Raw genomic sequence first — 27264 nt, 5'->3', positions numbered from 1 at the left:
TTTCCCATCTCCAAGATTCTTAGCCCCTCTGCTGTTTGTCTTCTGTTGCCCTGCACCCTCCATATACATCACCCTTTTCACATGTCTAGGATTAAACCTGTCTCACAGCCCTTTGTCTCCTATGAGCCTGACTGCCTGACCATTCCGCCTGCCCTGACCTCAAGCCTGCCTGCCCCCCTGTACCTTTCGGACTCTGACCTGGTTAATGAACTTCTGCCTGTCTTCGACCTGCCTATTGCCTGCCCCTTGTATTCTAATAAATATCAGAGACCCAAACCATCTGCCTCATGTGTCTGAATCTGGGTCTCGCCCTGTGTCTTTATAGCCTGCCCTTGACCTGTTGTTTGCCTGCCCCCTGTTTTTGTAATAACGTTTTGTTACTTCGAACTGTCTGCACCTCGGTCTTCTCTTGAGCCGTGATAATACCTCTACCAGTATGCCATCAAGCCCTGGGATTTTTCCAGACTGAAAGGATTTGATAGCCTCAAAAAGTCATTCCTCTGTAATTTGGCCTTGGCACTGATCTTTTTGTACATTTGTAATTTCCCATTTTGTATTATTTGGAAAGAATTCCTTACAGTAATCGTCATTCATAGGGTGAGGATGAGATGGAAAAGAAAGCATCTGCTACAAATATTTTGTTTCCTCTTTTAAAATATCATTTGGAGAATCATAGATAGAATCCGTCTTTAGTAATGAGTTTCTGCAAATTATTTTTGGTAGCATTCCAGTGTTGGGGATTCAGGAAGAATTTGGTGTATTTTTCTCCATATTCCATCCAGTTTTTGTTTTTCCTCTAACTTATTTTGTATCTCTGTAGTATATTTTTTATTGCTGTCTACCTTTACTATTAGCTAATGTATTTACCTTGGTAGTCTTGTCTCTTTAGATAGAAACTGCTTTTTTATAATTGATGGAAACACTGAATTGAATGACCTCTGAAGGTCCATTTAAAGGAATCCCCAAAAATAAGGGGATTTTCTGAACCTATATTGTACTGGAAGAATTCACACACAAAATGAATCTGCTCGGCCAAAGCATGTCTTCTACCCTAACACATGATACACGCAACATATCCATCTGCAGGGCGTAGGGGTGGGAGGGAATAGTGTGTGTGTGTGTGTGTGTGTGTGTGTGTGTGTGTGTGTGTGTGTGTGTGTGTGTGTGTGTGTGTGTGTGTGTGTGTGTGTGTGTGGAGGGAGAACGCTTATCTCTGCCTGCACCCTGTAGAGGTGAAGTACTGTACAGTTCACTCTGCTATACTTACTCTCTGGTGGAATCATCACCATGGACACCACTGCATGACTGCTGTTATCAGAGGAAATTGCCTGTTAAAGTAGAGAGGTCCTCCGCAAGTTATTCCAACCCCTAAAAAAACACACACACACACTTCCTGACAATGGCTCCCTTTTTCAAATTATCCAGAGAATAGACGGAAGCAAGCGCATTGGTGTTATGGCTGATGAACCTCAGGAGAGGCTCAATGAGACTTAAGGGAGCACTCGACAAACACTGCTTTTATTATGACTCAGGCCCTGCTGTGTGTCTGCCCCCATGTTTTAATTTGCCATATATTCAATCTAAGCCTACTAGAAAGTGTGTGCCCTGAGGTCTGGAGGGAAGCAAAAGTAATTCCACTACCCAAGAATAGTAAAGCTGTCACGAGTCCGACCGAGGGTGGTTTCCTTTCCCGGGCGGGTGGCGCTCGGCAGTCGTCGTCACCGGCCTATTAGCTGCCACTGATTGTCTTTCCTCCCCCTCCTTGTATGTTTATTGGTAGCACCTGTTTATGTATGATTAGTTTGTCTTTATTAGACAGCCGGCCCGCCTGGTTGTTGTGCGGGATTATTTCAGTGTAACCTTCGGCTCTGTTGTAGAGGTACGTGTTAGTGCCTGGTCGTGATTTTTCCGTTGTACATTTTCATTCCCTGTGTTTGTCTCCACCACACCACCGTCCTCCATCGGATCGGATGGATCAAGTGATGGAGAGAATGGACCGATGGGAGAGGAGTGGTCTCCTCTCTCCACCTTCGGCACCCCCGGCTCCGGACTCCCCATCTCCCGACTCCAGCACATCTGACGCTACTGAGGGCTTATGATGGAGCGGCGGCGGGTTGCCAGGGGTTTCTGCTTCAGCTGGAGCTATACCTGGCCACCATCAGACCCACTCCATCAGGAGCAGAGAGGGTGAGTGTCCTCATCTTCCGCCTCACGGGTCGTGCTCTGGAGTGGGCGAACGCAGTCTGGAATGGCCCAGACTCCGTGCGGGAGCACTACTCAGAACGACTATTTCATCTCAGGCAGGAGAGGAGGAGCGCCCAGGATTACGCGCTGGAGTTCCGGACCTTGGCAGCCGGATCTGGGTGGAACGACAGGGCCCTTATGGACCACTACAGGTGTAGTCTCCGAGAGGACGTCCACCGGGAGTTAGCGTGTCGGGACACCGCTCTGTCACTGGATCAGCTGATTGACATGTCCATTCGACTGGACAATCTGCTGGCTGCCCGCGGGCGTTCAGAGAGGGTCCTGTGCGTTCCACCACCCAGAGGTACCGGAGGAGGAGGCCTTCCCTGCACCAACTGTGGTCGGAGAGGACACACGTCTGATCGGTGCTGGGGGGGTCCGTCTGGGAGTAGAGATGGCAGGCGGAACGCTTCTCGGTCACCCCAGGTGAGTCAGCATCAAACTCACCCAGAACCCCCTGTTGGCCTATTGTTTGTCTTAACCTTTTTCCTTCACTTTTTTCCCTCTTCCTAGCATAGGGCGCGAGTCGATTCAGGCGCAGCTGGGAACTTTATGGATCGCGGACTCGCCCTTAAGTTAGGGGTTCCGCTGTTGCCGATAGATTCTCCTTTCCCCGTGCACTCCCTAGATAGCCGGCCATTAGGGTCAGGGATGGTCAGGGAGACCACGGTCCCACTGGACATGGTGACGCAGGGGAATCATAGGGAGCGTATCAGTTTTTTTTAATTATTGATTCGCCTGCGTTTCCAGTGGTGCTGGGGACTCCCTGGCTGGCCCGGCACAATACAAAAATTTCGTGGAGACAGGGGGTTCTCCAGGGGTGGTCAGAGGAGTGTTCTGGAAGGTGTTTGGGAGTTTCCATCGGTGCCACGTCGGTGGAGAGTCCAGACCAGGGTTCCACGGTGTGCATTCACCCCGAGTATGCCGATTTGGCAATCGCTTTCAGTAAAGTGAAAGCGACTAAATTACCACCTTATCGACCGGGAAGGGATTGTACGATAGATCTCCAGGTAGACGCTGCGCTTCGCAAGAGTCACGTGTACCCGCTGTCCCAGGAGGAGACGGCAATGGAGACATATGTCACGGAGTCGCTGGAACAGGGGTACATTCGGCCCTCCATTTCACCCGTCTCCTCGAGTTTCTTTTTTGTGAGGAAAAAGGAGGGAGGTTTGCGTCCGTGTATTGATTATAGAGGTCTAAACGCCATCACAGTGGGGTATAGTTACCCTCTACCTCTCATCGCTACGGCGGTGGAATCATTCCACGGAGCGCAGTTCTTCACAAAACTGAATCTCAGGAGCGCGTATAGTCTGGTGCGTATTCGGAAAGGAGACGAGTGGAAAAACGCATTTAGTACCACATCAGGCCACTATGAGTACCTCGTCATGCCGTATGGGTTAAAGAATGCTCCAGACGTTTTTCAATCCTTTGTAGACGAGATTCTCAGGGACCTGTGCGGGCAGGGAGTGGTTGTTTATATCGATGACATTCTGATCTACTCGGCCACTTACACCGCGCATGTGTCTCTGGTGCGCAAGGTGCTTGGTAGACTGCTGGAGCATGACCTATACGTCAAGGCTGAGAGATGCGTGTTCTCTAAACGAGCCGTCTCTTTTCTGGGATATCGCATTTCCACCTCGCGGGTAGTGATGGAGGGCGACCCATTAGGGCCGTGCGTAATTGGCCGACTCCGACCACGGTAAAGGAGGTGCAGCGGTTTTTGGGTTTTGCCAACTACTACCATAGCGGCTCCCATTACCTCACTGCTGAAGGGGGGCCCGGTGCGGTTGCAGTGGTCAGCAGAGGCGGACGGAGCATTCAACAAGTTGAAGGCGCTGTTCACTGATGCGCCCGTGTTGGCGCATCCGGACCCCTCTCTAGCATTCATAGTGGAGGTGGACGTGTCCGAGGCTGGGGTGGGTGCCGTGCTATCACAGCGCTCGGGTACGCCACCAAAACTCCGCCCCTGCGCTTTCTTCTCAAGGAAGCTCAGCCCAGCGGAGCGTAACTATGATGTGGGGGACCGGGAGTTGCTAGCGGTGGTTAGAGCTCTGAAGGTGTGGAGACACTGGCTTGAGGGGGCTAAGCACCCCTTTCTCATCTGGACCGACCACCAGAACCTGGAGTATATTCGGGCAGCTAGGAGACTTAACCAACGTCAGGCAAGGTGGGCCATATTCTTCACCCGGTTCCGGTTTCCTTTGTCTTATAGACCGGGCTCCCAGAACGTAAAGGCTGACGCACTGTGTGTTCGGGACAAACTGATTCGGTGGGCTCACGTCCTACCCTCCTCGGGTCACCCTGGGGTGACGAGGACAGTGGGGAGCCTTCAGGGGAGGTATTGGTGGCCTACTTTGGCTAAGGACGTTAAGGGTTATGTCTCCTCCTGTTCAGTGTGCGCTCAGAGTAAGGCTCCTAGGCACCTTCCTAGAGGGAAGTTACAACCCCTCCCCGTTCCACAGCGGCCATGGTCACATCTGTCCATAGATTTCCTGACCGATCTTCCGCCGTCTCAGGGGAACACCACGGTTCTAGTGATTGTGGATCGGTTCTCTAAGTCCTGCCGTCTCCTCCCGTTGCCCGGTATCCCTACAGCCCTACAGACTGCGGAGGCGTTATTCACCCATGTCTTTCGGCACTACGGGGTGCCGGAGGACATCGTTTCTGATCGGGGCCCCCAATTCACATCTCGGGTATGGAGAGCATTCATGGAACGCTTGGGGGTCTCTGTCAGCCTGACCTCCGGTTATCACCCCGAGAGTAATGGGCAGGTGGAGAGAGTGAACCAGGAGGTGGGTAGGTTTCTGCGGTCGTATTGCCAGGATCGGCCAGGGGAGTGGGCACGATACATTCCCTGGGCTGAAATGGCTCAGAACTCACTACGCCACTCCTCTACTAATGTGTCCCCTTTTCAGTGTGTGTTGGGGTACCAGCCGGTCCTGGCACCATGGCATCCGAGCCAGACCGAGGCTCCTGTGGTGAAGGAATGGGTACAGTGCTCCAAGGAGACTTGGAGGGCCGTCCAGGAATCTCTACAACAAGCGAGTGGATGGCAGAAGAGGAGTGCTGACCGCCACCGCAGTGAGGCCCCCGTGTTTGTACCGGGGGACAGGGTCTGGCTCTCGACCCGAAACCTACCTCTCCGCTTGCCCTGCCGGAAGCTGGGTCCGAAGTGTGTAGGGCCCTTTAAAGTCCTGAGGAGAATAAACGAGGTGTGTTATCGATTACAACTCCCTTCCCAATTATCGTATTAACCCCTCGTTTCATGTGTCTCTTTACCTTTACCTTTTTCAATCGTTACTAATGACAGGCCGCTGGCCTTGAGTAAAGCCAGTGTGTCTATGTATGCTCCTACGGCAATAGAAAGTCACTGCAACACTTAACAAAGAGCTGCAGTTCGTTTCAAAATGGGTGGTAAGGAATAAGTTAGTCCTAAATATTTCCTAAACTAAAACCATTGTTTTTGGGAAAAATCATTCACTAAACCATAACGCTCAACTAAATCTTGTAATAAATCATGTGGAAATTGAGCAAGTTGCGGTGTCTAAACTGCATGGGGTAACCCTGTATTTTAAACTGTCATGGTCAAAACATGTTGATACAACTGTAGCTACGATGGGGAGAAGTCTATCCTTAATAAAGAGCTGCTCTGCCTTTTTAACAACACTATCAACAAGGCAGGTCCTACAGTCTCTAGTTTTGTCACACCTGGACTACTGCTCAGTTGCGTGGTCAGGTACCACAAAGAGGGACTTCGGAAAAGTACAATTGGCTCAGAACAGGGCAGCACGGCTGGCCCTTAAATGTACACAGAGAGCTAACATTAGTAATATGCATGTAAATCTCTCATGGCTCAAAGTGGAGGAGAGATTGACTTCATCACTACGTGTTTTTGTAAGATGTGTTGACATGCAGAATTGACCGAGGTATCTTTTTTAAACTACTAGCACACAGCTCGGACACCCATGCATACCCCACAAGACATGCCACCAAAGCTCTCTTCACAATCTACAAGTCTAGAATAGAATATGGGAGGCTCAATGTACTACATAGAGCCATGGCTATATGGAACTCTATTTCACATCAGGAAACTGATACAAGCAGTAGAATCAGATTTAAAAAACAGATACAAATACACCTTATGGAACAGCGGGGACTGTGAAGAGACACACACACAGGCACAGACACACATACACATGATAAGACACGCATTCTACACACACACACGGATGTTGTTTTGTAAATATGTGATAGTGGAGTAGTGGCCTGACATTACCCAATGTACATTACCCAACGTATTGGGTAAAGTGTTATGAAATGTTATGTCATGTAATATATTAAACTGTATATAACTGCTTTAATGTTGCTGGACCCCAGGAAGAGTAGCTGCTTGGGTATCCTTAATAAATACAAATACAAATTCAGCCATTAAATATCCTGTTTGGTATTTTCTCAGCTTTTAGACTCATTTTCCTCCAGCTGGTTGGCAGTATAAAGGCTGGTATTGACTTTGCTGTATTTTTGTTTGGGAAAGCTGAAGGCTTTGAGTCAGCCTTATCATGGCAAACTGGCTGCCAAAGGGAGAGATCCAAGATCCAACATTTATAACTGGCTAATAATGGACTACATTTATATAGCTCCTCTCATCAAGCCTTAGAGTGCTCTGTAATGTCTGTGGGGGGAACTCACTGCAGATATGTGCAGTAGCATTAGCACCTATATCCCCTGTTCCTGTGTACTGAGGGACACTGAAACAGAGAGGGAGTCATCATGGTACATTGGACACAACAGATACTGGGCTCTGTCCTCTCATATCCATCTTGTGTCGTGTGTGTGTGTAGCTGTGTTTTATGGCAGCGGTGTAAACAGAATCAATGAAAGAGGAAAGGGAGAGGTTAAAAGGCAGAAAGCTTCTCAGGAGATTCCACTCTAATCAATGAGCAGGAACTGAACTTTGACTCAACCCGACAATACAGGACACAACAACTGTCCTAACCATTCTTTTTATATATACACTACTGTTCAACAATTTGGGGCCACTTAGAAATGTCCTTGTTTTTGAAAGAAAAGCAAATTTTTTTGTCCATTAAAATAACATCAAATTGATCAGAAATGCAGCGTAGACATTGTTAATGTTGTAAATGACTATTGTAGAATATCTACAAAGGCATACAGAGGCCTTTCTAATCGATCTGGCCCGGGTATCCTGGAAGGATATTGTCCTCATTCCGTCAGTAGAGGATGCCTGGTTACTCTTTAAAAGTGCTTTCCTCACCATCTTAAATAAGCATGCCCTGTTCAAAAAATGTAGAACTAAGAACAGACAGAGCCCTTGGTTCCGACCTGACTGCCCTTGACCAGCACAAAAACATCCTGTGGCGTACTGCATTAGCATCGAATAGCCCCCGCAATATGCAACTTTTCAGGGAAGTTAGAAACCTACACAGGCAGTTAGGAAAGCAAAGGCTAGCATTTTCAAACAGAAATTTGCATCCTGTAGCACAAACTCCAAAAAGTTCTGGGACACTGCAAAGTCCATGGTGAATAAGAGCACTTCCTCCCAGCTGCCCACTGAGGCTAGGAAACACTGTCACCACCGATAAATCTACGATAATCGGGAATTTCAACAAGCATTTTTCTACGGCTGGCCAATGCTTTACACCTGCAACTTACCCAACCCTCCCCCATTTCCCCTTCACCCAAATCCAGATAGATGATGTTCTGAAAGAGATGCAAAATCTGGACCCCTGCAAATCAGCTGAGCTAGACAATCTGGACCCTCTCTAAAATTGTCCGCCGCAATTGTTGCAACCCCTATTACTAGCCTGTTCAACCTCTCTTTCATATCGTCTGAGATCCCTAAAGATTGGAAAGCTGCGGCGGTCATCCCCCTCTTCAAAGCGGGAGACACTCTTGACCCAAGCTGTTACAGACCTTGTCTATCCTACCCTGCCTTTCTAAAGTCTTCGAAAGCCATGTTAACAAACAGATCACCGACCATTTCGAATCCCACTGTACCTTCTCCGCTATGCAATCTGGTTTCGGAGCTGGTCGTGGGTGCACCTCAGCCATGCTCAAGGTCCTAAACGATATCATAGCCACCATAGATAAAAGACAATACTGTGCAGCCGTATTCATCCACCTGGCCAAGGCATTCGACTCTGTCAATCATCACATTCATATCGGCAGACTCAACAGCCTTGGTTTCTCAAATGACTGCCTCGCCTGGTTCACCAACTACCTCTCAGACAGAGTTCAGTGTGTCAAATCGGAGGGCTTGTTGTCCAGACCTCTGGCCGTCTCTATGGGGGTGCCACAGGATTCAATTCTCGGGCCAACTCTTTTCTCTGTATACATCAATAGTGTCGCTCTTGCTGCTGGTGATTCTCTGATCCACCTCTACGTACCATTCTGTATACTTCTGGCCCTTCTTTGGACACTGTGTTAACAAACCTCCAGACAAGATTCAATGCCATACAGCACTCCTTCCGTGGCCTCCAACTGCTCTTAAATGCAAGCAAAACAAAATGCATGCTCTTCAACCGATCGCTGCCTGCACCCACCCGCCCGTCTAGCATCAATACTATGGACGGTTCTGACTTAGAATATGTGGACAACTACAAATACCTAGATGTCTGGTTAGACTGTAAACTCTCCTTCCAGACTCACATTAAGCATCTCCAATCCAAAATTAAATCTAGAATCAGCTTCCTATTTTACAACAAAGAATCCCTCACTGATGCTGCCAAACATACCCTCATAAAACTGACTATCCTGCCGATCCTTGACTGCGGCGATGTCATTTACAAAATAACCTCCAACACTCTACTCAGCGAATTGGGTGTCGTCTATCACAGTGCCATCCGTTTTGTCACTAAAGCCCCATATACTACCCACCACTGCGACCTGTATGCTCTCACTGGCTGGCCCTCGCTTCATATTCGTCGCCAAACCCACTGGCTCCAGGTCATCTATAAGTCTTTGCTAGGTAAAACCCTGCCTTATCTCAGCTCACTGGTCACCAGCTGGAGACTTATATCTCCCTCACGAACTTTAAGCATCAGCTGTAATAGCAGCTTACCGATCATTGCACCTGTACATAGCCCTTCTGTAAATAGCCCACCCAACTATCTCATCCCCATATTGGTATACATTTTTTTTTGCTCCTTTGCACCCCGGTATCTCTACTTGCATATTCATCTTCTGCACATCTATCATTCCAGTGTTTAATTGTTCAATTGTAATTATTTTGCCACTATGGCCTATTTATTGTCTTTACCTCCCTAATCTTACTACATTTGCACACACTGTATATAGACTTTTCTATTGTGTTATTGACTGTACGTTTATTTATCCCATGGGGTAACTCTGTGTTGTTGTTTATGTCGCACTGCTATGCTCTATCTTGGCCAGGTTGCATTTGTAAATGAAAACTTGTTCTCAACTGGCCTACCTGGTTAAATAAAGGTGAAATATATTTTTTGAAACATCTTATTTTCCTTCCCTGTTCTGTGGGTGTCCACCCAGTGCTGCTGGCTTATGTAACGTAGAGGTCTGCAGCAGGAAGATTTTTATCAGCCCATATGGGTGGGGTTTCCCTGTAGTAAAATGATATCCCATGCCATCATATCAACCGTCCACACACCTCTTGAACTTCATGCGCAATGGAAGAAAACTATGTTCCAGAGAGGAAATGACTCTGATGCAACTCTTTCCGCTGTTATAGGCTCTGTTAAAGACTTACAGAGGACGTCTAAAAGTATGTTAGAAGTGTATTATAGCAAAGCCTACTCTAATAAATAATTACTTTGACCATAAATAGTAGAGGAAGCAAGTAAGTTATTTTCAGACTTAATTGCATTGAATAGTGAAAGTCATTGGGTTATTATCACCAGTGGTGTGCAAATAACCTTTACTGCACTGTGGTGGCAGTTGTGTAAATCATGTTTAGACTTGTTGTTGTTTGTATTTGAATGGGAGCCAGAACACACTTTTGATGAGATACTGCACTAGTGGCTCCCTTCATAAACATACTGCATATCCTCTCTTGGCTTTTTTGGGGCACTTTATGTAAACCAGATGACCATGACATGTGTTTTTCTTCAACGCACATACAAGTGACAAGTAGGATTCTGGTTAGATAAATGTAGATACATTTGTCTCTAAGGGAGTGAATGTTACGTATAATAAGGGTTACATGGACATTAACAGACTTCTCTGAAATGAAAATGGTTGGCCCTCCCTTCATTAAATATATTTGACTTAAACCCTCCATAAACGCTTGAAAAAACAAACAAGTGACCATCCCCTATACCCAGAATAACAACTAAAACATGAAGTGGATAGCAGAGAACATTCTTACTGTTCACCCTCACTTCTTGGACAGTTTTAAAAACTGTTCTTATTCCTTTAATCATTACATGGCAACACAGAAATGTTGATAGCGCAGAAGATTGCGGGCCAGTAGGTTGTGGGTTCATAGACCAACGCAGACAAGTGTAGGGGTGGAAAGAGCTCCTTTATAGTAAAATCAATGCACGAATCTATCATTGTATTTGCAAGTCAGAGCAAAAATAGCCATTTATAAATGTTTCATGCAATTCTATGTAATTTTACATATTAGCAGAATGTATTTTTAATACCACACAAATTACCAAAACTACAGGCTAAGAATGGACAGAGAGATAGGCCTATGTGTTCATCTGATCATATTTCTTCAATGCTAAATCAATGTGTCTTGTTGCAATGAAATTGTCCCTGTTTGCAAATAATTCATTAGGAATCTGAGCTCAGTACTTTCAAAAGTTAGGCCTACCTTTTCATCCCAGACAGTAGGCCTACCGACATGGAGAAATTCAGCTCTAACTGCTGTCTACTATTCTTCCGTGGCTTAACCCAACAAGAGAAGGTCCCAAGTGTTTACATTAAAGCTGTCTGGGTTTAAACATCATCTATCTATCTTCATGCAATTACGTGATTTGACATATTAGCATAATCTGTTTTAATACCACACATATATTGTTCAGAAAGTGAATAGCTTAATCAATTGATAGTGACAGAATTAGATTCAGTGCTTAGTCCCTTCGGCTATAGAAGGTTGTAACTCAGCCTCTGAATGTCAAAGACACTAAACAATGATATCCCTATATGGACAAGACAAAAAAAAGAAATACTAAACACACCCCTTGACTGAAATCGAAAAAGCAGGACTCTTCCCCATTTCCCTCCAATTACCCATTCTGTACATTTTGATCCATCTCTAAACAAACCTGTGGTTGCTCATCTGTAAACAACAACAGAGCAGAAGACAGAATAGGTGTGCCCCTCTTCCTGGACACGGTTGTCATGACACTTATATAAATTTGGGCTGTACATTCCTGCTGTGTTAAGACACTCCTCGATCCCTGGCTGGAATTTCCCTTTGGCCAGCTCCCTGTTTTGCCTGTTATTTCCATCTTTTCCTGGAGTTGAGGGAAAGTTCACCGTGCCATATCCCGTGCCATGTGTGTAGGTTGTGTGTGTGGGTGTGTATTTGTATCAGTGCATGCATGTGTGCGTACATTTGTACAAACATTATGTTTAACATTATAAACATTAGGTCTTTTGGGATATGATTAGGATTACATCTCAGAGCACAGGGAGTATCAGTTTCAACCCAGGATCATGATAAGAGAAACAATCAGATGACATCATCAGACTACGTCAGGGAAACAGACAGATGCACATCATCACTTTGGCAGTTTCAGGAAAGCCCAACACTGTTTCTGCCGGCATACATTTCCTAGTTCTGTTCAGGGCTGGAGTGAGTTTTCTTCCAATGTATGTTCTCTGAGCAATTTATGTAGGATGTTAAGTCTGTAATCGTCCTCACCTCCACCCCTAAAGGTTGTGACCTGAGGATGTAATGTAATGTAAGGTCGTTGTAGATTGAGGGACTCATCTTGGCTTCTCCTATTAGTTTCACAGAGGCAGGGAAGTGAGACATCTCTGAAAACCATAAAGACTTGGGATGTTCTTGGATTTCAGTCATCTGTCACACTCTCTCACACTCTCCAGAGTTACGTCCAAACTCCACCCCAAGGAATTGGCTTGATATTTAGCTCTTGGATTGTTACTAGGGCACTGTGCTACACAGTGCGAGCAGCTCCCCAGGACTGCCACACAGAATAAACATCGTCCAGCACAGAGAAGCACGAGATTGAACATTTCTAGAGTTTTCCCCGTTAGTTAACGCTATCAACGTTTCCCTTTACTGTGGGAATTGTGATCAAATCAATGCAATATTAAGCACTTTCAATGCAACACCCCGAATCAAAACTATGCAAGACTTAGTATGAAAAACTAACTATGCAAGAGATTTTGTTGTAGGCCGAATGCAACGGAATAGGATTCTATTGCATTGACAGGCACTACTCAGCCCCTACTCTACACAGACCAGGTGAGTCACAACCAATTAGAGCTGCAGTAGGCCTATATACAAATAGACCATTACCACATATGGATCTGTGCCACTCACTTTCTTGGACTGTTTTTACAGTATGAGTGGTCATGAGTAGATGTGCTTCTTTAGAGATCAACGCGAGAGCTAAATGTACTTATCCTTTGCTACTTAGTGAGTTATTTGCCCAGTTATAGATCATTTGTAGTCGGGAATGGGGGAGGGATTGCTTTCTTGAAGAGCACAAAACATGTGCATTTCTAGACATCTTTGAAAATCTATTTATTTTTGTTCTTAAAGGGGCAGTGTTGTATTTGGAGACAGGATTGATTAAGGTAAGTAGCCAGTAGGCAGAGGGTAGCATCATTTGTCTGATTCTATGTAATAATTGAATGTGAATAATTATGCCTTTCATTTTATAAAGTGTTTTCTTGCATCAAACAACATAACAGAATTTTCAGTCACCTCCTTGTCTGAAGGACAAGTGGATAAACAGGTTCATGTCAAGCCCTGCATTATTTTTTGTCAAATGTCTCATGGAATGTAGGTCTACATAGAACAGCTATTTCCATGTTAAAATGTTATGTGATGCATTTTCTCCATAGTTTTTTTATGGTAGACCACTCTGGTAGGCCTACATTATGATCAAGTAGCCACAGTAGTCTGTTCAGGTTTGAGATCAGCAGACCTGAAATTTGCTCAGTGAAGAATAAATGTTGAGGGAACATTGGTCACTGGTCCTCCGGTGAGCTGACACCACTGTGCGCCAGCAGTGGGACATTACAAGTTCTGCATGGCACCATTTCTTCAGCCCACACTCTAATAAAGAAATGCATAGATGTGAATATGAGCCAATGAAACAATTTAGAAGTGTTTTGTCTACATTTGCCCATATAAATCAACCACTGAAGAGCAGAAACAAAACACTACACAATACCAGGGTGAATCTAACCACAACACAAACCATATTAAAAGCAGTGAAATATGTGATGGGGTTCTTGTTTGCTTATTGGATCATAACACCCTCTTTTTCTAGACAGGACATTTTTCATCAGGCACCACAGACAGCTAAAGGCAGCTCTCTCGGGAGCGCGCTACCTACCTGACAGAGTCAGAGGGAAAGACTCCCACTGTGGTGAAATCATGCTGATCCTATGTGGAATTGTCTCAGTGACCCGTCCCTGAACCCACACGCCAGACCCCCTTGTCACACACTCCAGAACTCCATGTCACCACTGCTCCCGTCATACTTGAGGAAAAGTAAAAATACCTTAATAGAAAATGACTAAAAGTGAAAGTCACCCATTAAAATACTACTAGAGTAAAACTCAAAAGGAATTTGGTTTTAAATATGCATAAGTATCAAAAATAAAAGTATAAATCATTGCAAATTCCTTATATTAAGCAAAGCAGACAGCATCATTTTAATTTTTACAATTATTTTTACAGATAGCCATGGGCACACTCCAACAAGTAAAAGTTATCAAAAATATAAATAGCAAAGTAAAGTAGCGATACCCCAAAAAACAGCATAAGTAGTACTTTAAAGTATGTTTACTTACAGTGAAGGAAAAAAAGTATTTGATCCCCTGCTGATTTTGTTCGTTTTCCCACTGACAAAGAAATGATCAGTCTATAATTTTAATGGTAGGTTTATTTGAACAGTGAGAGACAGAATAACAACAAAAAAAGAATCCAGAAAAACGCATGTCAAAAATGTTATAAATTGATTTGCATTTTAATGAGGGAAATAAGTATTTGACCCCCTCTCAATCAAAAAGATTTCTGGCTCCCAGGTCTTTTATATAGGTAACGAGCTGATATTAAGAGCACAATTGTGATAAAGTGCGTCTCGGTGAGAGGTGTAGGAGTCAGGCGCAGGAGAGCAGGGATTTTTCTTTGAGAAGCGTGTTTAATGTAGAGATCTGTACTCATAGTCCACCAATACAAAATTGGCCCAGATGAATGTCCAAACAACGCGCTCCTGACACTACATACACATACGTCAATGCGAAAACAATAATAGAATAGAATACTGAACGCTAATACTCACAAGCTTAATCCTGCAGGTAACAGGTGCCCTATATACCCACAGAAATCAAAGCAATTGAAACTGTAATGAAGTGCTATTTCCTATGCAAATGACCAGCTTACTGCTATTGCATTGCTATAACTGAGACAACACATAGCAACGTATTTTCACAGTAAAACATGGTAGGGCCCATACAGGATATCTCTCACACACACACTCACTGGTTGGTGCCAGTTGGTGCGATTATTCGCAAATGGAAGAAACACAAAAGAACTGTCAATCTCCCTCGGCCTGATCTCACCTCGTGGAGTTGCAATAATCATGAGAACGATGAGGAATCAGCCCAGAACTACACGGAAGGATCTTGTCAATGATCTCAAGGCATCTGGGACCATAGTCACCAAGAAAACAATTGGTAACACACTATGCTGAAGGACTGAAATCCTGCAGCGCCCGCAAGGTCCCCCTGCTCAAGAAAGCACATATACAGTGCCTTGCGAAAGTATTCGGCCCCCTTGAACTTTGCGACCTTTTGCCACATTTGAGGCTTCAAACATGTATTTTTTTGTGAAGAATCAACAACAAGCGGGACACAATCATGAAGTGGAACGACATTTATTGGATATTTCAAACTTTTTTAACAAATCAAAAACTGAAAAATTGGGCGTGCAAAATTATTCAGCCCCTTTACTTTCAGTGCAGCAAACTCTCTCCAGAAGTTCAGTGAGGATCTCTGAATGATCCAATGTTGACCTAAATGACTAATGATGATAAATACAATCCATCTGTGTGTAATCAAGTCTCTGTATAAATGCACCTGCACTGTGATAGTCTCAGAGGTGCGTTAAAAGCGCAGAGAGCATCATGAAGAACAAGGAACACACCAGGCAGGTCCGAGATACTGTTGTGAAGAAGTTTAAAGCCGGATTTGGATACAAAAAGATTTCCCAAGCTTTAAACATCCCAAGGAGCACTGTGCAAGCGATAATATTGAAATGGAAGGAGTATCAGACCACTGCAAATCTACCAAGACCTGGCCGTCCCTCTAAACTTTCAGCTCATACAAGGAGAAGACTGATCAGAGATGCAGCCAAGAGGCCCATGATCACTCTGGATGAACTGCAGAGATCTACAGCTGAGGTGGGAGACTCTGTCCATAGGACAACAATCAGTCGTATATTGCACAAATATGGCCTTTATGGAAGAGTGGCAAGAAGAAAGCCATTTCTTAAAGATATCCATAAAAAGTGTCGTTTAAAGTTTGCCACAAGCCACCTGGGAGACACACCAAACATGTGGAAGAAGGTGCTCTGGTCAGATGAAACCAAAATTGAACTTTTTGGCAACAATGCAAAATGTTATATTTGGCGTAAAAGCAACACAGCTCATCACCCTGAACACACCATCCCCACTGTCAAACATGGTGGTGGCAGCATCATGGTTTGGGCCTGCTTTTCTTCAGCAGGGAGAGGGAAGATGGTTAAAATTGATGGGAAGATGGATGGAGCAAAATACAGGACCGTTCTGGAAGAAAACCTGATGGAGTCTGCAAAAGACCTGAGACTGGGATGGAGATTTGTCTTCCAACAAGACAATGATCCAATACATAAAGCAAAATCTACAATGCAATGGTTCAAAAATAAACATATCCAGGTGTTAGAATGGCCAAGTCAAAGTCCAGACCTGAATCCAATCGAGAATCTGTGGAAAGAACTGAAAACTGCTGTTCACAAATGCTCTCCATCCAACCTCACTGAGCTCGAGCTGTTTTGCAAGGAGGAATGGGAAAAATTTCAGTCTCTCGATGTGCAAAACTGATAGAGACATACCCCAAGCGACTTGCAGCTGTAATCGCAGCAAAAGGTGGCGCTACAAAGTATTAACTTAAGGGGGCTGAATAATTTTGCACGCCCAATTTTTCAGTTTTTGATTTGTTAAAAAAGTTTGAAATATCCAATAAATGTCGTTCCACTTCATGATTGTGTCCCACTTGTTGTTGATTCTTCACAAAAAAATACAGTTTTATATCTTCATGTTTGAAGCCTGAAATGTGGCAAAAGGTCGCAAAGTTCAAGGGGGTCGAATACTTTCGCAAGGCACTGTACATGCCCGTCTGAAGTTTACCAATGAACATCTGAATGATTCAGAGGACAACTGGGTGAAAGTGTTGTGGTCAGATGAGACCAAAATGGAGCTCTTTGGCATCAACTATGACCCCAAGAGCACCATCCCCACCGTCAAACATGGAGGTGGAAACATTATGGTCCTGGAGTGGCCTAGCCAGTCTCCAGACCTTAATTCCATAGAAAATCTGTGGAGGGAGCTGAAGGTTCGAGTTGCCAAACGTCAGCCTCGAAACCTTAATGACTTGGAGAAGATCTGCAAAGAGGAGTGGGACAAAATCCCTCCTGAGATGTGTGCAAACCTGGTGGCCAACTACAAGAAACATCTGACCTCTGATTGCCAACAAGGGTTTTGCCACCAAGTCATGTTTTGCAGAGGGGTTAAATACTTATGTCCCTCATTAAAATGCAAATCTATTTATAACAACTATAACAACTAAAGACAACTAAAGACACCTGCCTCTGATTGAGAACCATATTAGGCCGAACACAGAAGCCAACACAGAAAAACAAACAGACTGCCCACCCCAACTCACGCCCTGACCATACTAAAACAAAGACAAAACAAAGGAACTAAGGTCAGAACGTGACAGTACCCCGACTGACGGCTCTGACAGCTCCTGGCTGACTGACGGCTCTGGCAGCTCCTGGCTGACTGACGGCTCTGGCAGCTCCTGGCTGACTGATGGCTCAGGACAGACTGGCGGCTCTGGCGGCTCAGGACAGTCTGGCGGCTCTGTCGGCTTAGGACAGACGGGAGACTCTGGCAGCTCAGGATAGACTGGCGGCTCTGGCAGCTCAGGATAGACTGGCGGCTCTGGCAGCTCAGGACAGACGGGAGACTCTGGCAGCTCAGGACAGACGGGAGACTCTGACAGCGCTGGGCAGGAGGAAGGCTCTGGCAGCGCTGGACAGGCGGGAGCACCTGTAGGGAGGAGACGGAGAGGCCACCGGAGGGCTGGTGTGTGGAGGTGGCACTGGATAGACCGGACCGTGAAGGCGCACTGGAGGTCTCGAGCACCGAGCCTGCCCAAGCCTACCTGGCTGAATGCTCCCCGTAGCCAGGCCAGTGCGGCGAGGTGGAATAGCCCGCACTGGGCTGTGCTGGCGAACCGGGGACACCATGCGTAGGGCTGGTGCCATGTACCCCGGCCCGAGGAGACGCACTGGAGACCAGATGCACTGAGCCGGCTTCATGGCACCTGGCTCGATGCCCACTCTAGCCCAGCCGATACGAGGCGCTGCAATGTACCGCACCGGGCTATGCACACTCCCCGGGGACACCGTGCACCTCACGGCATAACACGGTGCCTGCCCGGTCCCTCTCGCTCTCCGGTAAGCACGGGGAGTCGACTCAGGTATCCTACCTGACGTAGCCACACTCCCCGTGTACATTTTTGGGGTTGCCTCTCTGGCTTCCAGCCACGCTGCCGTGCTGCCTCCTCATACCACCGCCTCTCGGCTTTCGCTGCCTCCAGCTCAGCCTTGGGGCGGCGATATTCCCCAGCCTGTGCCCAGGGTCCCTTGCTGTCCAAAATCTCCTCCCATGTCCAGGAGTCTTGTGATTTCGGCCGCTGCTGCTGCTGCTGCCCGTTACCACGCTGCTTGGTCCTTTGGTGGTGGGTGTTTCTGTAACGGTTGACGTCGGGAGAAAGAGAGGACCAAGGTGCAGCATGGTAAGTATTCATTGTAATTTAATAAAGAATGAATACTGAAACAAAAACAATACACGACAAACAAACAGTCCTGAACGGTGCAACAAAACACAGAACAGAAAATAAACACCCACGAAACACAGGTGGAAAAAGGCTACCTAAGTATGATTCTCAATCAGAGACAACTAACGACACCTGCCTCTGATTGAGAACCATACTAGGCCGAACACAGAAACCAACGTAGAAAAACAAACATAGACTGCCCAACCCAACTCACACCCTGACCATTCTAAAGCAAAGACAAAACAAAGGAACTAAGGTCAGAACGTGACAATTTTTGACATGCGTTTTTCCTTTGTTGTTATTCTGTCTCTTACTATTCAAATAAACCTACCATTAAAATTATAGACTGATCATTTCTTCGTCAGTGGGCAAACGTACAAAATCAGCAGGGGATCAAATACTTTTTTCCCTCACTGTAAGCGCTTTACACCTCTGCTGCCATCAATCACACTGTGTGGACTTTCTTGGCTCTCAGACAGTGGGAGACACATACGAACACACATATCTTAGGGAGTGGAGTGAACGTTATTTATAATAAGAGTTATATGGAGAAAATCTGACCACTCTGAAATGAAAATGGATGGCGCTCCTTTCAGCAAAATATACAGTGCCAGTCAAAAGTTTGGACACACCTGCTCATTGAAGCGGTTTTCTTTATTTTTATTATTTTCTATACTGTAGAATAATAGTGAAGACATCAAAACGATGAAAAAACACATATGGAATAATGTAGTAACCAAAAAATGCATTCCAGGTAATAACATCATGAAGCTGGTCAAGAGAATGCCAAGAGTGTGCAAAGCTGTCATCAAGGCAAAGGGTGGCTACTTTGAAGAATTTCAAATATAAACTATATTTTGATTTGTTTAACACTTTTTTGGTTACTACATGTTTCTATATGTGTTATTTCATAGTTTTGATGTCTTCGCTATTATTCTACAATGTAGAAGAAAAAAAAAATTAATAAGAAAAACCCTTGAATGAGTTGGTGTGTCCAAATGTTTGACTGGTAGTGTACAGTATATACATATATACATATATACATATGTATTTGCTTGACATCATGGGAAAATCAAAAGAAATCAGCCAAGACCTCAGAAAATAATTGTATACCTCCACAAGTCTGGTTCATCCTTGGGAGCAATTTCCAAATGCCTGAAGGTACCACGTTCATCTGTACAAACAATAGTACGCAGGTATAAATACCATGGGACCACGCAGCCGTCATACAGCTCAGGAAGGAGACACATTCTGTCTCCTAGAGATGAAAGTACTTTGGTGCAAAACGTTTAAATCAATCCCAGAACAACAGCAAAGGACCTTGTGAAGCTGCTGGCGGAAACAGGTACAAAAGTATCTGTATCCACAGTAAAACGAGTACTATATCGACATAACCTGAAAGGCCGTTCAGCTAGGAAGAAGCCACTGCTCCAAAACCACCATTAAAAGGGTCAGTCAATGGTTTACAACTGCATGGGGACAAATATCGTACTTTTTTGAGAAATGTCCTCTGGTCTGATGAAACAAAGATAGAACTGTTTGGTCATAATGTTTGGAGGAGAAAGGGGGGGTTACAGGGGTGGCAGCATCATGTTGTGGGGGTGCTTTGCTGCAGGAGGGACTTCACAAAATAGATGGTATCATGAGGACGGAAAATTATGTGGCTATATTGAAGCAACATCTCAAGACATCAGTTAGGAAGTTATAGCTTTGTCGCAAATTGGTCTTCCAAATGGACAATGACCCCAAGCATACTTCCAAAGTTGTGGCAAAATGGCTTAATTTAAGGACAACAAAGTCAAGGTATTGGAGTGGCCATCACAAAGCCCTGACCTCAATCCAATAGAACATTTGTGGGCAGAGCTGAAAAAGCATGTGCGAGCAAGGAGGCCTACAACCTGTCTCAGTTACAACAGCTCTGTCAGGAGGAATGGGCCAAAATTCAGCTTCCCAAAACTTATTGTGGGAAGCTTCTGGAAGGCTTCCCAAAATGTTTGACCCAAGTTAAACAATTTCAAGGCAATGCTACCAAATACTAATTGAGTGTATGTAAACTTCTGACCCACTGGGAATGTGATGAAAGAAATAAAAGCTGAAGTTAATCATTCTCTCTACTATTATTCTGACATTTCACATTCTTAAAATGAAGTGGTGATCAGGAATTGTGAAAAACTGAGTTTAAATGTATTTGGCTAAAGTGTATGTGAACTTCTGACTTCAACTGTGTATACTGTATGTACAGCAATCGTTGAATAGGATATACCTTGACTAGGATATACCTTGACTAGTATATACCTTGACTAGGATATACCTTGACTAGGATATACCTTGACTAGGATATACCTTGACTAGGATATACCTTGACTAGGATATACCTTGACTAGTATATACCTTGACTAGGATATACCTTGACTAGGATATACCTTGACTAGTATATACCTTGACTAGGATATACCTTGACTAGGATATACCTTGACTAGTATATACCTTGACTAGTATATACCTTGACTAGTATATACCTTGACTAGTATATACCTTGACTAGGATATACATATGAAGTGGGTAAAAGTATGCAAACATTATTACAATGACCAGTGTTCCATGACTGTGTACATGGTAGAGTAACCGGGTGGTACCAGGGTACTGGGTGGAGGCCAGCTAGTGACTATTTAACGTTCTGATGGCCTTGAGATAGAAGCTGTTTTTCAGTCTCTCAGTCCTAGTTTTGATGCACCTATACTGAACTCGCCTTCTGGATGGTGGCGGGGTGAACAGGCCGTGGCTGAGGTGGCTGAGGTGGCTGAGGTGAAAAAGCCCGACAGGATACCCTCAATTCTGCATCTGTAAAAAGTTTGTGAGGGTCTTAGGGGTCTCATGTCATGTTGATATGATTTTCAGTTGGTTGGTTTCACATTTGTCTCCAGGGATCATAAGGAAAAATCTTAAACAATTGCTATGAGTATTTTACATTCCCCTTCTCCAAACGGATGACTAATTTACCTCGCTCTAATCAATAGTTCTTAGCAATTTATCAAATAGAGTGCTTGTAGAATATTGTTATTGTTATTTCTATCGAAAAAATGAAGTAAATGCTTTTTCCACTTGGAACCAGCAGGTTTGCTCAACCTTATTCACGGTTTCATGTAAAGGTGGTGGAATTATGAGGGAATTAAATCAAGGTCAGAATCCTGCATACTGTATCTGTAGACACACCTCTGCCACACCTTCATTTATTCAGGCTCCATCTCAAACCAATACTAGGTTAAAAGCATGCTATTCTCATGCTTAAGTTCAAGGTCAGAATACACATAGACAAAAGCGCATAAAAAGGGAATTGCGTCCCATTTATGCGTGCTTAACTCGGGTCGGAATCGGGGCCCAAGAGCAGAGCAGGCTGGGGCTCAGGGTTGGAATATCTATTGAGTGTGTAATGCAGCCTGGTTTTATTTACACCATCCTAGCAGCTATCTTAGAAATATGACTTTACTCTAGGCTTCTGAGAACATGCACTTTGTATGCTACAGGATATAGGCTCCGGATCATTTGATTGAGACCACACTAAATAGCTTATAGGCTCACTTGATATTGCTCGCCCAGTGGAGAATCAGAGATGAGGGGCGTTATCAGGCACACATTGATATACTGTATAGCCTAATAAGCAAATAATTATAAAATACTGAGGAATATTGACATTTCATCCACTACAAATTACATGATCCTCCCCTGGACTAGATTTAAAAAATACTAAACCCTCCCCTTGACTGAAATTGAAAAAGCATGACCCTCCCCAAATTTCCTCCAGATACCCATTATGTACATTTTGATCCATTGCTTAGTAGAAGGAATGAAACGCATGATTGGGAAAATCACTGCATCTGTCAATCAAACTCTGTAGAACTTTATAGGCCCTCCATGTGGCCTGACAGAGAGTGAGAACGCACGCACACACAATGGACATGAATGAGACCAACTGCCTATAAAGGCCCTCGTAGACTATTCATTCTGCTCTCTGATCTGTGTTTTTTGTCCCAGTAATGACCCAGAGAGTGACTGACACAAGTCAGCGTGAGATCTGACCCAGGCAGAACAGTGGATGATAGACAGGTTAACTACACATTGGCTGAACTAAAACTAGACCTCAGTGGCATCTAAAGCCAGAGTATCTCAGAGTATCTTAGCATATCTTAGCGTATCTAAAAGAGACACAAGCTGTTTTTAACACAGACTGTAAAAAATTTCATATTTTCAATGACAGGCCAGTATAGGGTTTGAGAAGAAACAGAACATTGGAAACAGAGTGGAGATAAGGGTAACAGGGTTTAATCATACAGTAAATCTCCCATGACCGATGCTAATGGCACCAAAGAGCTTATTCTCTATCCAACACAGAGTTATGCATTACGTACACCTTTACCTATGACCCACTAGAGTCAGGGTTAACTTTATGGTGTAGTCCAGGGAAGTCCGTCTTGAGCGAGAGGCCCCAAAGCACTCTAGGTCGTTTATTAAAATGTGTCACAGCTTAGGGCCACCTGAGGCTTTTAGCAAATCAGCCTATGTGGGAAAGTGTAAACAGTGCAGCCATATGTTCACACCCACTTTCACAACATACACACATAAGGTGCAACGCGCACATAACACACACACACACACACACACACACACACACACACACACACACATAAGACATATTCACTCCATTGATTTATGAGTATAGAATGTGAGAGGGAGAGGGAAGCCTTTGATATCCGTATATCAGTGTTTTCATTATGAGGCCACCTTCTCAGCACTATTTATACACCAGTCTGCAGACATAATCCACATAGCAGGGAGAGCATGAGGATGTGAGGAGGGAATGAAATAGTCACATCTCTGTTTTGTCTGAGATGCAGATGTGTTCATGTTTGTGTATAAACTGTATGTGCGTGTCTGTGTGTGTGTATGTGTGTGTGTGTCTGTGTTTACAATACCACAGGTCTGTGTTGGTCCAGTCCCTGGTCCTGTGTGTGGATCAGGTTCCTCTGCTGTGTCCCACCCTGCACGCCCAGACCTCTGACCAGGACCCCCGACCAGGACCCCTGACCAGGACCCCCGTTCCGGACCCCCGACCAGGAACCCTGACCAAGACCCCCAACCAGGACCCCCGACCAGGACCCCTGACCAAGACCCCCGATCAGGACAATTGACCAGGACCCTGACGAGGACCCCCGACTCAAACGCCCAACCAGGACCCCTGGCCAGGATCCTTGACCAGGACCCCTGACCATGACTCCCGACAGGACCCCCGACCAGGACCCCCGACCCAGACCCCCAATCAGGACAACTGACCAGGACTCCCGACCAGGACCCCTGACAGTACCCCCAACCAGAACCCCCGACCCGGATGCCCAACCAGGACCCCTGACCAGGATCCCAGACCAGGACCCCTGACCTGGACCCCGAACTTGTCCCCCGACCAGGACCCCCAGTCCTGGAGCCCTGACCCGGACCCCCGACCAGGATCCCTGGCCAGGACCCCCGACCTGGACCCCCGGACCCCTGACGAGGACCCCGACCAGGACCCCTAGACCAGTACCCCCGACCAGGACCCCCGGCAGGCTGGGAGAGATGATGGATGATGCCCTCGGGGTATGGATCTGCTGTATGTTTATAGGTGTGCTGTTAGCAGACAGTTATGAGTGACTGTGTTCAGGAAACTGTTTTTGTTTTGTGTTTGCGTGGGTGCATGTTTGCACATGAGTGTCTAATGTCTGTAGTGGACTTTGTCGTTTATTAAAATGTGTCGCAGCTTAGGGCCACCTGAGGCTTTTAGCAAATCAGCCTATGTGGGAAAGTGTAAACAGTGCAGCCATATGTTCACACCCACTTTCACAACATACACACATAAGGTGCAACGCGCACAACACACACACACACACACACACACACACACACACACACACACACACACACACACACACACACACACACACACACACATAAGACATATTCACTCCATTGATTTATGAGTATAGAATGTGAGAGGGAGAGGGAAGCCTTTGATATCCGTATATCAGTGTTTTCATTATGAGGCCACCTTCTCAGCACTATTTATACACCAGTCTGCAGACATAATCCACATAGCAGGGAGAGCATGAGGATGTGAGGAGGGAATAAAATAGTGACATCTCTGTTTTGTCTGAGATGCAGATGTGTTCATGTTTGTGTATAAACTGTGTGTGCGTGTCTGTGTGTGTGTGTCTGTGTTTACAATACCATAGGTCTGTGTTGGTCCAGTCCCTGGCCCTGTGTGTGGATCAGGTTCCTCTGCTGTGTCCCACCCTGCACGCCCAGACCTCTGACCAGGACCCCCGACCAGGACCCCTGACCAGGACCCCCGACCAGGACCCCCATTCCGGACCCCAGACCAGGACCCCTGACCCGGACCCCCGACCAGGACCTCCAGCCAGGACCTCCGGCCAGGACCCCTAGACCAGTACCCCCGACCAGGACCCCCGTTCCAGACCCCAGACCAGGACCCTTGACCCGGACCCCCGACCAGGACCTCCAGCCAGGACCCCCGACCAGGACCCCTAGACCAGTACCCTCGACCAGGACCCCTAGACCAGTACCCCCGACCAGGACCCCCGTTCCAGACCCCAGACCCGGACCCCCGACCAGGACCTCCAGCCAGGACCCCCGACCAGGACCCCTAGACCAGTACCCCCGACCAGGACCCCCGGCAGGCTGGGAGAGATGATGGATGATGCCCTGGGGGTATGGAGCTGCTGTATGTTTACAGGTGTGCTGTTAGCAGACAGTTATGAATGACTCTGTTCAGGAAACTGTTTTTGTTTTGTGTTTGTGTGGGTGCATGTGTGCACATGAGTGTCTCATGTCAGTAGTGGACTTTGTCATAGTTGGCAGATTCAGCAATCAGTCAGACCTATTGATAGAATGTATGGGGGAATGTGTGTGTATGTTGTTATAGGTGTGTGTGACAGGTTATTGATGACTGGCGTACTGTGTATGCTGTTTTTCCAGCTATATTGATTACAAGGTGACAGACACGTGAAGGAAGCCCATTAAACATTTTGATACATGGAACACCTACACTGGTGTTTGTCCCAATCATCCCTGCTCAGACAGGGTTACTGCAACACAGCCTTATCATGTACCAAGTTTGTTGATCAGGAGGGAGAGCCCAGGTACTGTTTCACTCTCTGCTCGGCACATTCAGGCCCAATGGAAGTGTTCATTCATCAGGACTGAGACAGAGAGACAGAGGCAGCCAGGCATGAGTTTACAGCCAGGACAACAACAAGGGACTGTTTCTAGGTATATCCATAGAAATATCATTTCTATGGGTCTTCCTGTTTGTCTCGTTAGGTGGCTTTGAGATGAGCCTGTTGCTATGTAAAATGACGAGGCCAAGGAAACCATGGATTTCAAAGAATACCAGTGTCATTCTGAGTAATAATGTATTTCCTAAAGAATCTTCACAATAAGGAAGTGGTGAAGTGTATTATTCTCAGGTTCACCCTTGGATTGAAAGATTCCGGGTTCACACTGAGAGTTCAACCATGCATGTGTGACACCAAGCGAAGCCTCATAGAGAGTTCACAGGGGTTCATACACGGTTAATAGGTTACTGAGGGTGTATAAAAATAACAGACATGTGTTAGCTTACCAGTCCTGGCCAAAGCAAACATATCTGGTGAGTTCAGAATGGTTAATTACCCGATGATGTTTTATCAAAGGAACTTCTCAGTAGCAGACTCCCCTGTAGACTCTGAATGGACAGATAAGGACTTACTTTCCTTCTATCTCTCATTCCCTCCATATTTATTTTCCTCCGTCTATGACACTTTCTGGGCTCTAGACGCCAGAGGCCCTTTGATGTTCAGAGTAGGCCTGGTTCCTGTCAGCAGGGCAATGTTTCGGGTTATCAAGATCACACATCTATTTCCAATGAGTCGGAATAGTGGGAGTCAAGTGTCTGACATGTGTGAAACTCTGTGTCTGGAGAGAGGAGAGAGGAGAGTTAATAAATATAAACTAGCATAGAGATATGGAACTGGGAATGGGAATTTATAGGGTTTAGATTACCATGGGCTTGATGAACAACCTGCTGTTATCTTAGCAGGTTGTTCTACTGTAGCTGTAAACCATTATATAGCTATACCGTGGATCTCAACTACTGCTCAAAGTTATGGGTAGAGATCTGTTTTAATTCTATGATCAATAAAACTTTGACAAATAAACAAATAAGCTGTTATTAGCTGAGAAAGTTATCTTCAGTTTGCTATGACGACGGTGACAATCAACGGATGGATGGTTATTGATACATAGTGGATGTACAGTATAACCGGATCACTGCAGGCAGGGGATGGACAAAGGACAGCAAGATGAATTGAATGGACCCAGGAAGACAATCAATCCCTGAGTCTTGCTTCTTCCCTGAGTAGAGCCGCCATTCTAAGATCTGGTCAATTGTACTAGACGGACGCTGAGATTTGGTGTCGGATGTGTTGGGCGTGCCATACCTCCTAAATCCACAGCTCTCCCACCCTAACCCCCCTGCCCCCGTCCCTCTTCCCCCTCCCAGGAAACTACAGCTTCCTCTCCATTCATCTCACTTTTATTTCTATGGAGCTTTTTACAAACTAATTTGTCAAACTTTTATGTCCTCAGATATTAAGCCCAGAGCAACAGTGTCGAGGAAATAGT

General features: G+C 45.5%; 1 protein-coding gene across 1 annotated transcript in view; it reads left to right on the top strand.

Annotated features, from left to right (window-relative positions):
* LOC116357733 (pollen-specific leucine-rich repeat extensin-like protein 1) overlaps positions 1-23741 on the top strand; it is a 39533-nt gene extending 15792 nt beyond the window's left edge. The window contains exons 4-5 of the mRNA XM_031806034.1: positions 2072-2187; positions 23571-23741. Of these exons, the coding sequence (XP_031661894.1) occupies positions 2072-2187; positions 23571-23741 (287 nt within the window). The remainder of the gene's footprint in view (positions 1-2071; positions 2188-23570) is intronic.
* Positions 23742-27264: the final 3523 nt, after the last annotated feature.

Source organism: Oncorhynchus kisutch, linkage group LG26 (assembly GCF_002021735.2).
Source record: "Oncorhynchus kisutch isolate 150728-3 linkage group LG26, Okis_V2, whole genome shotgun sequence".
In the NCBI taxonomy this organism is placed as follows: Eukaryota; Metazoa; Chordata; class Actinopteri; order Salmoniformes; family Salmonidae; genus Oncorhynchus; species Oncorhynchus kisutch.
This window is presented reverse-complemented; position numbering and strand designations above follow the sequence as displayed.